General features: G+C 42.3%; 1 protein-coding gene across 1 annotated transcript; it reads left to right on the top strand.

The window, feature by feature from the left end:
• The first annotated feature begins 3,648 nt into the window (after positions 1-3,648).
• On the top strand, positions 3,649-5,575 carry LOC147438660 (chlorophyllase-2-like). The gene is made up of 2 exons (XM_086484170.1): positions 3,649-4,266; positions 4,464-5,575. Exons 1-2 carry the CDS (start codon positions 3,811-3,813, stop codon positions 5,223-5,225), a joined length of 1,218 nt encoding a protein of 405 aa, XP_086340296.1. The 5' UTR covers positions 3,649-3,810; the 3' UTR covers positions 5,226-5,575.
• Positions 5,576-15,815: the final 10,240 nt, after the last annotated feature.

Genomic DNA, 15,815 nt, shown 5'->3' with positions numbered 1-15,815 from the left:
GTATCACTTGGAAGAAATTGCTTCATGATGGAAACTCGTAGAGTTTTCCATGTCTTTGGGGCTTCTCCATTGCCACGAAGGCTAGCCCACCATTGACGAGCTGATTTTTGGAAGTGCATAGCTACATGGCGTAGCTTGGAGGACTCTGTGAAGCCCTCGTCCCCAAAGGCCGCATCAAATTGCTGGATGAAGGCCAACACTTTGTCGGTAGCACCAAAGGTGCCATCATAGGTGAGAAAAGAGATACTCTTTCCTCCCTCCTTGAACTTCTTTAGCTTTTGTGACCTTCGCCATGCAGGAAATGATTTGCGATGTCCTCCCCTCTTATATTCTCTAGGAGAATATCCATAACTTTCATCGGAAGAGGAGGAAAGTGAAGAAGAAGGAGAAGAGGGTGACCTCTTCCTAGCCCTTTTCTTCCTTTGTTTCCTCTCTTGCCTTTCAGAGTGATGAGGAGAAGGACTATGGGTTGCTCTTTTCCTCTTGGGAGGAGTAGGCGATCGTCTAGACCGCCATCTTCGTGGAGCCACATCTTCAGAAGAACTTAGACTGTCATTGCTTTCTTTCTCTTTGGATTCCTCCTCTCGAATGGGAGAGAGTCTTCTTTTGGGGGTCTCTTCAAGAGGCCTCCTAAGCTCTCTCTCCTCTGGGAGAGGAAGGGAAATTCCATAAGCACGAAGTTGTTGAGTAACTTCGGCTTGCAAAATAGGGTTGCCCATAGCTTGTTGCAACCTAGTGACGAGATAATTCACAAACATGGGAGCATCATCATTAGCACCTTCATGTGCAAAATCAAAGCTATCAATGTTCATTCTACTCTCTTGATTATTGTCAGCCATGTTAACAAAATTTATGTTTATACTTAGTGTATGCTTTGGCAATACAAAACCTTAGTTGCCACTCCTCTTAGCCTTTGAAAATCGGCTCTTAAGTATCTACACCCACGGCTCAAAGTGGTTAATTATAGAGAGTAGAGGAGTAGGTCTAACATAGCAGAGTTTCCAAGGGCTAGCTCCTTTTGGACTTCTTATGGCTCAATAATGGTAAAGCCGTAGGCAAGTCTAAAATGACTCCATTATTAAGTCCAAAGCTCCCGAGGTGTGCACCATCCCCCACATAGTAGGCTTAACAAAACCGATATTAGATCCCAGTTCCACTTACTCTATTATAATTAACAACATCAACCATTTATAGGCTACTTAAGGACCTCTCTTCTTAAGCAAGAAAAGAGAAACCAAATGCTCTGATACCAATGTAATGGAATTTGCCTATTCAATTTGAGAGTAGCGGAATTTAATGAGAGTACTTTCAAGACATGATTTTGTGAGCATAGCGGGTAGACATAATTGAAGATAGCAACATAATCATAGCAATTAGTTAACTTGGCATAGACAATACTTTTGCAAGAGAGAGAATTTAGAGAACATGACAACAGTTGAGGACCGGATTTATGTGGAGCCGGTCCCCCCTCCAATAGGCATTTGTATTATGATTTCTCCCATAAAGAGAGACTTGTTACAATACATTCTTTGTGTTCCTTGTGACCTAGGTGAAGCAATGAAGATGGAAAGCTTCATGCATCATCATCATAGCATAACCTAAACTTGAAGAAAGCTTTAACTATACCAAGACTCAGTCCCAAGACCTCAAACACCTTCGAAGGTGGAGAGAGCTAGCAGGGAATGAGGGTAGGGAAGAGGAAGAAGAAACATTTCATACGAGAAAGAGCTAGTTCCTCACTTATCATAACTCTTGTGCTAGCATACATAATAGCATAGTAATGAAGAAGAAATAGATGGCAAGCTCAAGCATTGAAGCATGGCTCTTGGATGGATTTGCACTCCATAGCCAAGAGTGTTGGTGTAGGCTCTCAACCTCTACTTGCTTGAAGAAAGAGAGGGAGCTCTTTCACTTTGCATAGTACACAATGAGAGTGTTTGTGAGTGTGTGTGGGTGAGTATACCCCCTAAGCACCCCCCTAGCTTGCTTGGGTTGACCCCCCCTTGTAGCTCATGCTTGAAGATCATTGGACCCCTCCAGGCCTAGCCAATAGCAGGAGCCATTACAAGAAACAGGGATAGCCTTGGAACAAGTGTCCCCCTTTCCCCTTTGAGAGAGAGGACTTGATAAATGCAAAATCAATTAATTAAATATCCTTTATTATCATTGGACCCCTTGGGTGGCCAACCAATAGGTTTCAAGCACACCATGAGGGCAACATGAGGAAGAACTTGACAAGTGTCATTGCTGCCTCTTCAAGCTGGGGCTTCCCTTGTGTGTGTGTGTGTGTGTGTGTGTGTGTGTGTGTGTGTGTGTGTGTGTGTTCTCTCTCATCCCCCCCCCCCCCCCCTTGTAGGCTCGCCCCCCTCCTTGGAGGGATCTTTTTGACTTTGGATGAGCAAGCCCCTTAGTCATCAAGCATGACTAAGCACTTGAAGTAGGGGGTGTTCCCACAAGCATCTCATGCAAGCTTCTCAAGGCACCTCAAGCACCTTAATCATGCACCAAGTCAAGCACCTCAAGCATGGAGCCAATCAAGCACCTCAAGCATCTTAATCAAGCACCTCAAGCATGACAAGCACCTCGAGTTTGGGCCGGGTTCCCACCTTAAGCTCAGCCCTAGCTTACCTAAGGTCAAAGGACTTTTACACACATTATTGGAGGTCTTCAATGAAGCTAACCCTAAGGTCTTATGTTCCATTGTTTAGCCTTGCTCTTGATAGACGATCTCCCATTTGGGCCCCTTTACTATTGGCCCCGTGTTGAGATAGATCTATAAGCATATATCTATATCTTAACACTTGTTCCCGTTTATTCTCCCACATTAAGTGATCAATTTAATATGAGAAAATCATTTGGGTTGGTTAGATATTAGATTTTATGACATCAGTTATTGATAACTATGCCAACTATGCACAGACAAAGCATTTAATAAAAAACTAAGCCTTTTGCATGGTCACGCGATGCTTAGTTATTCATTTATCCTCCCAACTATGCCTTCAACTTCACAACTATGCCAAATTCGGCATAGTTACAAAGGGTACGCTTAGTAAGTCATTTAATGCTTCTTTTTGCGTGTGACCAAGAATGACGCTTAGTTATCTGTTCAAATAACATATAACTAAGCCTCGCGTGACCATTGCCTAAGGCCCCTATCACACACGTCTGCTCAGACTTGTGTGGGGATGTTGTGGCAAAAAGTTATTGGCTTCAAAGTGTGTCTGCTGCTCTACAAACCAAACCGGGGCAAACCCCTCGCCCATCTTCCCTCACTAGAGGACACTTGAAAAATAAGCAGTGCAAAGCTCAGCGAGGAGAATTGAACTGGATGCAACAACTTGAGATCATGGTACGCCGGCCACTGGATGCAGCAATACTCGGAAAGTAAAATATTACACTTCGTCTGGATGCAGCAATACTCGGAAAGTAAAATATTACACTTCGTCCCCCCCTCTCGACAAGTAGGGTGTCTAATTTCAGCTTTTTCGGCCCTATCCGTCGCCGACGTGTGACATAAGAATAATTTGGGACCATTGATTCGAGATGAAGGTGTCAAGATCAAACGTGGCAAAAATGTGAGAGAGAAATTTATTGTAGACCTAAAGAACCTAGGCAGTAGTATGTATGCACAAGATAGTCAAGACACTCAAGAAATCGTACTCTAGAGAAACGGACTGTGGACACTCTCTCTTCTTTTCTGGGAGTGGGAGGCCGAGAGAAAGAGGATTTTTAAGCTACTGTGGATCAGTGATCTTGCAATAGCGCCGTCCCGCGACATAGCTTGACGGCTTTCATCAACTTCTTGCAGAAATGGCGCCAGCTATGGCAATTTCTCCATCCTCATCCCTACTTGCTGCCTCTTTCAGTGTCATCCTTCTGCTGATCTGCAGCGCAGCTGGCACAAAATTGTATGCCCAGGCGCTGGGCAACGACAGCGGCACACCCGTCGAAAATATCTTTGAGAATGCAGAAACAGATCGTGTGACATTGAATAATATCCCTCAGGCCTCCTCGCAATATTATGGCAACCTCTCTAGTAATGTCTTGATCTTCCAGACATCTGTTTCTATTGCCTGCGCTACTACAAAGGTCATCCGCCCTCCCGCCGACCATGAGCCCCCGGTCCGAACCATCATCGCTACTCCCATCCAGAATGGCACTTACCCTGTCATCCTCTTCAAACATGGCTTCAGCCTTGCCAATTGCTTCTACACTCAACTGTTCGAGTATCTGGCTTCCTCGGGCTACATTGTTGTGGCACCTCAGGTCAATACTGTTTTGCTCACCTTCATCTTCAGCTGTTGAATTCCCTTTGGCATTTATGTGTGTGTGTATGTGAGAGTGAGAGAGAGAGAGAGAGTACTCTCTTGGTATTTGCACTTTCTTTGCAAAAGCATAATCCTGGCTTTAATGCATTTCTTTATTCTGTATTGCCTGGTAAGCATATCCCTTTTGTTTATCAGACCCAGCTCACGCTTGATTCCAACTGCACGGAGGAGATTAACGAGACGGCAGAGGTGGCAAACTGGATCCCCAAGAGCTTGGAAGCACTGCTGAATGCGTCGATTCCAACCGGGGATGTCGTCATCCCGGATGTGTCAAAGCTGGTGATGGCAGGCCATAGCCGGGGAGGCAAAATTGCGTTCGCTTTGGCACTGGGGAAGGCAAATGCGACGGAGATCCCAAGCTTTTCTGCTCTTGCAACCCTCGACCCTGTAGATGGCAATGGGCCAGACTCTGAATTTATACCCAAGATGGTTCAAGCAGGGTGTAATCACACAGAAAATGCATTGTCGATTCCTGTTCTCATTCTCGGAACCGGGTATGGGAGTAAGCACAGCGGTCCCTTGGGAATAATGCCTCCTTGCGCCCCAGCATGCTGCAGCCATGCGGGCTATTTCAACTGTTCATCCTCTCCCCTCATCTATCACTTTGTTGCTTTGGAGTATGGCCACCTAGATTTCTTGGATGACTCAGAGATCTGGACACCCATTATGTGCACGTCGGGGACATCAAAAGCACCGATGAGAAGCTTCTCGGGGCGCCTCTTGGTGGCATTCCTGCAGGCAAACTTGGAAGGCAACGAAGAAGACATGGAGTACATCCTGGAGAAGTGGGATGAGGACATTGATTCTGTCAAGCTGGATGAGCCGCAAATCTACACAGAAGATACCCTAATTCTCAAAGGTCCTCTTGTAAGTAACCCTAAATCTGCCTTCTTTTGAATGGCCCTGAGAATCGCTGTGGTTTTCGACTCCGTAAAGCCTCCATAGACGTATCTCAGCTGCATTAGAGCGTTTATGCAAACCTTTGCTCTAAGTGTTCCCTTATTAGATTGTTTTAAGTTTATGTAAACCCTTGTCAACGGGAGATAGCTATCTTTTTAAAGTGTTCCCATAGGCTAGTAGTGTTTTACGTTTATGGTAACCTTTGTTGACGAGAGCTAGCCCAGTTGGTTGAAGCATCGACCTCTAATGTCCGAGTCATGGGCTCAATTGCAGTTGAGTGATGCTTGAAAGTGCACTTTATAGCTTACGAGTGAAAAAGCTCGTACTTTAAAGAAAGTTTATGCAAACCTTTGTTTTAAGTGTTCTAAGTGTTCCCTTGTTTATGCAAACCTTTTTTTTAAGTGTTCCCTTGTTGGCACTTCAAGCAGCAGGTAGTGATATAGGCGTGGTGCCTACCAAATTGTGTACACATTTTTTTAGGCTACTTTTGAGCGAACCATACTTGTAATAAAAATATTGCTCGCTTTAAAAAAGTTAATTTGTCGATAGCAGTAGCAATGCAAAGAGACTCTAATAGAGACAAGAGCAAGGAGTGCAAGGTATGTTGCTACAGCTCTCTCTCTCTCTCTCTCTCTCTCTCTCTCTCTCTCTCTGACTGAGGCAGTGCCGACGTTGGCAAGTTAGTGACGTCCTTGGTTTTCTTTGCATGAGCTAACGAGTCCTACTTGTGAGTTGACAATGGATGACGGCTCGTGACTAAGTGACACACGAAATTTGATAAGGGGTGATGAAGGAATCGGCGGCTCGGAAGTGTAAGGCAAGATCTTGAGGCGGGCTAAGCTCGGGAAGCAACGCAAAAGTTTGGCCCCTCGTGACGGTCTTGAACCCACCACTTCGTAGCCCAAGTTTTCGGTGACATGAGCTAACCAACTCACCCTTGCGTGCATGTTGTATCCATGTCCGTTTTTATGATGTTTTATTCTAAAGCAACATGCACTGCCCGGATTTAAAAGGTTCAATTTGTGGCCGAATTTAATTTTAACTAGTATGTGACCCGCGCGTTGCCGCGGCTACATGTGCGTCAATGGAAGCAACCATTGTTCTCCTTCTCTTCACAGGGAGGGTAAAAATGTGGGCAAATGCCTATGATTCTCATGTGAGCTTTTATAGCTCTTTAATACACTTGTGTATCAACCACCACTATAACTACTTTATAGATGACAATGTATGACAGCACGCAAGGTCTAAGTGTCCTTCACATTCACATCAACCAAGCACAAATCTATCTTTTGGATCAACACTATGTCTACCTTTTTGAGTGTAAGGTCGAACAACTAATGAAGTGTAGTTACTCTCCACATTCTTGTGGATTGACCAAGGACAAATCTACTTCTAGTTGTTCATGCCAAGCTCCAACATACTCTGTCGATCCCCTCCTTCTCTCTATCTATATGTGTGTGTGTGTGTGTGTGTGTTGAGTTCAATAATTATCAGGTCAATTTGAGGTCTCTTGGGAATGAATTAAGTAATGGGTTTCTCCCTTCGCATGATGTCTTGTCTTAACATCCTATGTTTCTCTCTAAGGTGGCAGTGAATTTGCGATTAGGCTAGAGACGTCCCCCCCCTCACAATTGATGTGGGACCCTGATGAGTGGTAGTGGCCCTCTAAATAGAATAATAGAGAGATGGTATCCTTATTTGGATATAGTGTTTACATTGAACGACAAATTCTTTAGATGCATTAGCATCCCCTCTCACTATCCTTACCAATCAAGGCATTGGTCATGATAACAACTCTCCCATGCTTCTCTCGTGTAGTTTTTGTCTTGCATCTGGGGCATCACAGTCAACTAAGTCATCAACTGCTATTTGTTGGCACTTAGGATGCATGTACCAACCATGACCCAACATGCCAACATCACAGCACATAGTAGTAGAAGAAACTTTGCCATTGGTATGCACAACTGATTTGGTGAGTAGTGTGTCGTTTGATTCTCAAAGGCACTATTCATGATGGGTATATGACCTGGGGGTGATTGCATGGCTATAGCAACTTTGTCTCTATATGTGGGTAAATTTCAAAATTTATAGGTTGGATTGCACTCAATCTAGCTAGCATGTACACTTGCATCTACCAAGACTCGTCGCATGGATGTTGAGGTCTCTTGCAATTGACCATAAGCATGTTAGTAATATAAGATGCATATTGTTTTTTTGTGTACATTTGGACACCATTGGCACCTTAAAATGTGAGGACAAAAGTTCACTCAATCGTTTCTCTTTGCAAGAGTTTTGGGCATCATCCTAAAAGAAAGGGCTTGTTACAAAACACACACACACACACGTACACACATGCATGTTCTTCTTCGAGAGAGAAGACTGTATTCAACCATTCACATGCTTGCCCTTACTCATATTTTATACCATAGTAGCCATATGGCTTAGCTTAAATGTGAGGTAGAGCATTGAGGCACTTAGTCTTCAAGCATGTTACATGTTGTACTCGGTCCCATAGGTCAATCTGACCTTTAAGGATGATCTCTCTCTCTCTCTCTCTCTCTCTCTCTCTCTCTCTCTCTCTCGGGTTAACCTTTAAGGTCATTGTGTCCCCCTCTCCTTGTATAAGTATGTGAGCATGCAAGACCTTGAGTTCAAGAATCAACGTTCATCGGCTAAATATTTTAGGTCTCTTGTGATCTTCTTCTTCTTCTTCTTCTTCTTCTCTCTCTCTCTCTCTCTCTCTCTCTCTCTCTCTCTCTCTCAGGTTGCATGTCTAGTTTATATTATTAAAATGAAGCATGTGAGAGGTGAAGAGCCTGGTCGTGTGTACCAACGAGCCTGCTTTTTGTCCACTCATGAGCCGGCTCTTCTCTCTCTACCTATCTAATCGTGGTAGTCAAGAGCCTCGAAACGGGCATAGCCTTTTACATGGTTGACTTTTGAGGCCCTGTCGGTTAGCAAGAACCTGCTCAAGATCTGTCTCATCACTCAGCCAAATCCAGCATTTATCTTCAAAAAGACACCGGTTTTCTTGACTTGCAAACAAAGCTAGAAGGCTATTTAGCCGTGCCAAAGTGACCAGGCTCTAAATGTAAGCAAAATGATATGGAGGCAGTCCTACAATGGAGGCTCATGCATGGAGGCAACCCTAAAATAAGAGATCGGAGTCATCATTTCTAGGGGGAGGCAAAGGTCCCACATTAGGTATGCAACACTAAAGAGAATCCAAATGAGCAAAGGATTGCTAACCCTCAACTGGCAATGATCATCCTCCAATGCAATCACATCAGTGTTCTGGAAAAATCATTTTTTCAAACATACAAAATTGCTTTCTTTTAATTTTCCAAGAGGAAATTTAGAAAGTTAGGTTTATTTTGCAGGTTTTTACACTATTTTTCTCTACTTTGGGGCGGGATTTCTCCTTTTCCCCTTGCCCTCAACTCGCATTTTTGAAATTGAAAACAGCATGATATTAAGCTAAGACACATTTTTCTCAAACACTGAATGGAAGACCTGCCTTGCATGACCGTTGCCGTGAGCATTGTAGCAGTAGGCAATGCCACTTGTCTCCTTGCAGAACCCCTTTTTTCTTGCCTATGTCAAGAGTTCGAGATGTGGAAACTTGGGAAAGCTAAAAAGCTTGAATGGTCTCTTTGGAGCTCTCAACATTGAAGCATCCACTGATTGACCGAAAAAAGACGAAGAAATTGTGGACACCGATGTGGGACACTCTCTCACTCTCTCTCTCTCTCTCTCTCTCTCTCTCTCTCTCTCTCTCTCGGTGTGGAGGGCCGCAGCTAGGGAAAATGGAGCTCGTCAAGAAGGGTGGCGGACATGCAACGGTAGAGGAGTAGGTGGCTCAGCAAGCGCTTGTGGCGAGTGGGACATATATTGGATTCAAAGTCTTGGCATCCTGGCCAATAGAGGATTGAGGTTGTATAAGGGTGTGGGGCTTGTGGCGGATCAGTTGTTGGTAGCCACGGCTGTTGATAGAGGAGACTACATGAGGTTTCTTGCGGCAACATTTGAGAATTTGTACAGTGAGTGTTGGGTTGTGTTCATGATCGAGTTTTGGCGGGGGGGAGGGGGGGCATATTTTATCAAACACCAAGGCCAATCAATGGCACTCTCTCTCTCTCTCTTTCAAACAGAAATAGACACACACACTCCTCAACAGGACTAAATGGAGTTGGCCCTCTCTCTCTCTCTCTCTCTCTCTCTCTCTCTCTCTCTCTCTCTCTCTCACACACACACACACACACACACATCTGCATTAAATAACGAAGAGATCTCTCTTTAAGACCTTCAACACACACAACGATGTCGTAGAAAATGAAACCCGATCTCTCTCTCTCAGACCTACGATGTGTCGCATCTCTCTCTCTCTCTCTCTCTCTCTCTCTCTCTCTCTCTCTCTCTCTCTCTCTCGCATGCGTGCGCGCACATACACACACATTCGAGATGGACCAACTTGTCGATGTATGGCACAACTCGTTGCTCGTTATTTTCCCAAGGTGTGAAGTAGAGCCACCCTTTACAAAAACAAAAGTAATCGCCCTTCAAAATTGAAGGCTGGAGTGCAACTCCATGGTCTTGCTAAAGAGTTTCAATAATATAACTAGTATGTGACCTGCGCTTTGCAGCGGCTAGAAAATGCATGTCTTTTATTCTTACAACTACAAAGGTGGAAAATTATATAGATTGTATTATTCTACATGTATACACTCTTGCATTTCAAGAAAATGATTCACAACATCTCTATATGGGTTCTCAAATAAAAATATACATGGAAGAGGCAACAAATATTCCTTTAATACCAAGCTTGGCAAGTTCTCACATGTTACGTACGATTTTCTAGCCCTTATTCAATAGATCTAGGTACTTTATAGCTATTGAAGAGAACACACGCACACACAGATTAATATTTATATTCTTCTCCTCATCCTCCCTTCTCTCTATTTAATTGGATAGTACTCTGGGTTGCTTGTAGTTGTTTAACTCTCTCTCTCTCTCTCTCTCTCTCTCTCTCTCTCTCTCTCTCTCTCTCTCTCCCCCCCAACTGCCCAAAAAAACTTTAAATACTAAAATCCTTCATATTTTGAAGGTTTTCTTACCTTCTAATTTAGAATTTAGAGGTAACGTTTCAAAATTTGTAGGTGACATTACACTTTTTTCTCAAGCTTTGCTCCCAATTCATGAAGTCTTCATCTTTTATAGTGTTCATCATACAGTAGAAGTCGCTTCTTGTTAAGCAGCATGTTACACACACACACACACACACACACACACACACACACACACACACACACACACACACACACACACACACACACACACAGAGACTAATAGTTTGAGAAAAAAGAGAGCTACAGAGGGCCTGCTAGCTCCATGATGAAGGAGAATTTAACCTTAAATAGCTTCTCAAAGGATCTGCTGCACATCTTTGGTCAACATGGAAGACGATCATGCCTATGTGTACCACGTCTGAGAGATGCAATTAGCCATGGACATGAAGAATAGGTGTAGTGCCATTGCCACCCAATGAGCCCATCTTGTGAGGAGTACCATCACCACTTGGTTGCACTCACATCGAGCTAGTATGCTCAAGATGGATAATTCCAAGCCGTTAGAAGAGGTGAAAAGAAGCATAGCTCATGTTTGCTCATTGCATTACTTGTACATCTAACTTGACATTCTCGAGTCCATGGGATTGGCCCCTAGCTTGATGGAGGAAGAGATGAAGAGTGGTTTACGGACATTGAAGTATGTTGTTGGGCCGCTAGTCTTCAATGGATCATCTCCATACACATCCCACATTCACGCAAACCAACACTTCAAGAAAGCATTAATGTGTTAGACATCACACAAGGTCTAGATGAGGGAGAACCTCCCTCTTCACCATCATCATTAGATGTTGGATCAATGGCACCTTCAACAAATAATGCGTAAGGCACTCCAACGCCTTCCTCTCCCTACTAAAAATCTCAAAGATTTCATCTCTTGTTGTAACATTGATATTATTTATCCCAGTGCTAGAAAAAGTGCTAGGTTTAGTGCAATTCCACCTAGAAATGTATTCGAGTGTATGCTTACTGTAATCATATGTAGGTTTTCCAGGTTTTTGGAAAAAATATTGTGTATTTGAGTGCTAAAAAAAAAACCTAGGTTTAGTGTGATCCCACTTGCAAAATAAAACCTTCAAATATAGTAAATTTGCGTCTAAAATTTCTCATTCGTAGGTTTTTCAAGTTTTTGGGAGAAAGTATTGTGTATCTTAGTGCTAAAGAAAAACCTACATTCAGCGTAATCTAACCTACAAATATAGTAAATTTGCCTCTAAAATTTCTCATACGTAGGTTTTCCAAGTTTTTGGGAGAAAGTATTGTGTATCAGATCAGTGTTAAAAAAAACCTACATTCAGTGTAATCTAACCTACAAATTTTGAGATTTACTAGATTAAAAGGTAAGAATTCCTACAAAGTTTAGATAAATTTAGTGTAAAAACCATCAATACAATAAATTTGCCTCTAAAATTTTCACAGGTAGGTTTTCCAAATTTTTGAAAAAAACATTGTGTACGTGAGTGCTTAGAGAAAATCTAAGTTTAATGTAAATATAGTAAATTTGCTTCCTTGGAAAGTGACCCCAAAGAGCAAGAACCCCTAAGAATGGGGGTGCCAAGGACCACATAAGTGAATTCCAAGAGGCTACATTTAAATATTAAATAGGAAGGTTTTTTTAAAGAGCCCCTTAATAGCCATTTTAGTTTGCTCATGTCAAATACTTGCATGATGCCATATGCCTTTGAGATATAAGGATACATCATTGAATTTGTACACAAGCCTCACCTCTTGCCTCATGTGAAAACTACTTAGAGCTTCCTTACCGGCACCCTTCTCCTTCCAGACATACGTGGCATCCTAAACTATAAACATTGATACATGGAAAAAAGCACTCTATATCCAAGTGCTCGAAAAAAACCTAGGTAAAGTGTAATCTCACCTACAAATTTTGAGGTTTACCTCTAAATTCTAGATTTGAAGGTGAGAAAATATACAAAGCTCATACAAATTAGTAGGGATGAATTACAGATCAAAGGGGAGGCACTGACAATCATCATCATACATGCAATATGAGAAATTCAAATATAAAAACTTTCAAATATAGTAAATTTGTCTCTATAATTCTATCATATGTTTTCATTTTTTGTGGGATTCTCTAAAAGCCCTTGATGGCAACCTCCAAATTTAGTCAAAACCTTAAATTTTAAAGGCAAATCTCCAAATTTTATAGGCAAATTTTAGGAAAATCATGTAAAGACCTTCAAATATACTTTTCTCATATGTAAGTTTTTCGAGTTTATGAGAAAGATCAATATGTATCCGAGCACTCGAAAAAAAGCTAGGTTTAGTGTAATCCCACCTACAAATTTTAGATTCTAGATTTGAAGGTGAAAAAATCCATGAAATCATAGAAACTTAGTGTAAAAACACTCAAATATACTAAATCTCAAGTCTCGTCTATAGATTTTCTAAGCTTTTGGAAAAAAGCATTATGTATCCAAGGGCTCAAAAAAACCTACGTATTTCTACATAAAGCATATAAAACCTTATTGCACACACACACACACACACACACACACACAAAGAGTGAAGACTCTAGCTAGTCTCTCTCTCTCTCTCTCTCTCTCTCTCTCACACACACACACACACACACACACACACACACAAAGAGTGAACATTCTAGCTACTCTCTCTCTCTCTCTCTCTCTCTCTCTCTCTCTCACTTACACACACACACACACACAGCCTTGGGTGCACGCACATGCTCGCTCAGCTAGATTGGACACTCTCTCACACACACCACCAATGCCCTGTCACACTGTAGGTTGAGATTCGAGTCTCATGCGTACACATAGCCAGTGGCCAATCACGTTTCTTCTTCTTATTCTTCTCTCTCTCTCTCTCTCTCTCTCTCTCTCTCACACACACACACACACACACACACACACACACACACACACACACATGAACACACCACATACACACATCCTGGACACAAACGCATGCAGGAGCAGCTCTTGCAGGTCAAGATTGGACTGAGACCTTCAAGCGTCGAGGTCGTCAGGTTGCAATTATTCCATGGAGTTCCAAACGTGGGTTTTTGTGCAAGTTGCAAAGAATGACATGTGGAAGGCATCTCCTTGCTTGGTAATTTAAACTCCATTATATATATTATTTTGATCTTTTCTTTTGGCACTCTCTTTGAGACCTCTCTCTCTCTCTCTCTCTCTCTCTCTCTCACACACACACACACACACACACACACACATGCCCTTTCATTTTGGGGCTATTCGAGACCAGTGTTCAATTAAAATTGGGGTTTAGTGTATGAATTGAAAAATCCTAGCTAGATTCCAAGTTCACCTTAAAGTAAATCGGTAAAATTTTGCTAGTGTGCATATGAACAATTTTTTAAATTCTGAAATTTTATGACCATTGGCTTTTCAAAAGAAAAGTTGAGCCACCCTTCAATTAAGGAAAAGTAAAGTTGGAAAAGTAGAGTCAAACCTTTTTGGCCTACTAAAGCATTGGCCTTAGTGTTGGGCCTGTTTGGGCGTCCTTCACTGTATGGCGTCCACGTGGAGATTGGAGATGTGTGAGACTTTGTAGAGCCTTAAAGGCTTATAGGCGGCGACTGCGTCGAAGGCAGTCCAAGCACGATTCCACTGCAGAGGAGGTCAAGCCTGTCAAGGGGTCGCCTTCAGGACAGGAGTTCATTGTGTGCGAGGAGCGCCTAGGGGCTGCCACCCACCACGGACGGTTTCCATCACCCACGTGCCCTTTGTAGAGCCTTAAAGGCAGTCCACTACGGCCAGCAAAGCTTCGACAGTCCCGGTTTCCATCACCCGCGTGCCTTAAAGGAAGTCCACTGCAGCCGGTGAAGCTTCGACAGTCCCGAGGCACTGCACGAGGTGGTCTTTGCGCGGTTGCGGAGGGCGAGGGAGGTGGTCAGTACGACTGTAGAGGTGTTATCTCACCATGGCGTTTTTGATTTTGAGGAGGCTGTCGATCTCAGAGTCTTAATAGAATACGTATTATGCTTGTAGCCTATTTAAGGCTTAGGCCTTTGAGAGCTCTTTGTGTCAGTGGCTCGTGGTGAAGTACACAACTCAAGGTGAAATGGATTATGTCGCCATCATTTCCAATATTAAAAAGTAATAGGGATGATCTCGTTTCTCTCGATTTACTAACATGCCATCAGTATCTCGGGAAAATGTGTCGTAGCTTAATATCGTGTCGTCTTCAATTTTCAAAATGTTGGTTGAGCGCAAGGCGAAAAGGAGAAACTCCGCCCCAAAATAGGGAAAAATAGTGTAAAAAGCTAAAAAAGTAACCTAATTTTCTAAGTTTTCGTCTAGTCAAAAATAAGGAAAGACATTTTGTATGTTTGAGAAAACATTTTTTCCTAAACATTGCATGCCGTTTTCGATTTCGAAAATGCTGTCAATCTCTACAATTTCCAAAATGTCGGTTGAACACAAGGGGAAAAGGAGAAATTCCGCCCCAATATAGAGAAACATAGTGCAAAAACCTAAAAAAGTAAGCTAATTTTCTAAATTTTCCTCTTGGCAAAAATAAGGAAAGGCATTTTGCATGTTTGGGAAAATGTTTTCTCCCGAGCACTGCATACCGTTTTTGATTTCAAAAATGTTGTGAACCTCGAAAGAGAGAAAGTGTTTTGTTGCAGGTAGTGATACGGGAAAATGTGTCTCGACTGAATACGATGCCGTTTTTTATTTTAAAAATGTTGTCAACCTCAAAAGAGAGAAAAAAAGTGTAAAAACGCAAAAAAGTACCTAATTTTCCAAAATTTCCTCTCGAAATTTTTTGTCGGGGAGAAATGTGCCTCGACCTAATAGCATACCGTATTCAATTTTGAAAATGCTCTCAACCCCAAAAGAGAGAAAAACAGTGCAAAAACCCATCAAAAAATTAGCCTGGTTTTTAAAATTTCTCAGCATTTTAGACATTCAAAATGGTATGGTGTTAAGCCGAGGCACATTTTCCCCGAATACTACTCAGCAATGTTGAGGCTATGGTACGAACATATTTCAAGAGGAAACTTTAGAAAATTATGCTATTTTTTAAATTTTTTACACTATTTTTGTCTATTTTGGGGCGGCATTTCTCCTTTTTCCATGCCCTCAATCGGCACTTTTAACATTGAAAACGGCACGATATTAAGACGAGCCACATTTTCCCCGAACACTAGAGAGGAATTTCAAAAAATTAGGCTGCTTTACAAAATTTCAACGCTACTTTTTTTCTATTCTAGGGTAACGTTCCTCCCTTTTGCCAAACACTATCGTGCCCTCGAGCGGCATTTTTGAAATCGAAACCGGAACACTATTAAAACGACACACTATTTACGGCGACCACTGGTTTTCGGAATATCGTTTTTCCACCAAGTCCTCAGGAAAAATCATTTTCTCGAACATGCAAATTTCTTTTCGTTGAGTTTGTCAATAGAAAATTTTAGGCTCGTTCACTCACTATTTCTATGGTGTTCAACACATGAGCATGG

The sequence above is a fragment of the Adiantum capillus-veneris genome, chromosome 16 (genome assembly GCF_014529385.1).
Source record: "Adiantum capillus-veneris isolate H3 chromosome 16, ASM1452938v2, whole genome shotgun sequence".
Taxonomy (NCBI): domain Eukaryota; kingdom Viridiplantae; phylum Streptophyta; class Polypodiopsida; order Polypodiales; family Pteridaceae; genus Adiantum; species Adiantum capillus-veneris.
This window is presented reverse-complemented; position numbering and strand designations above follow the sequence as displayed.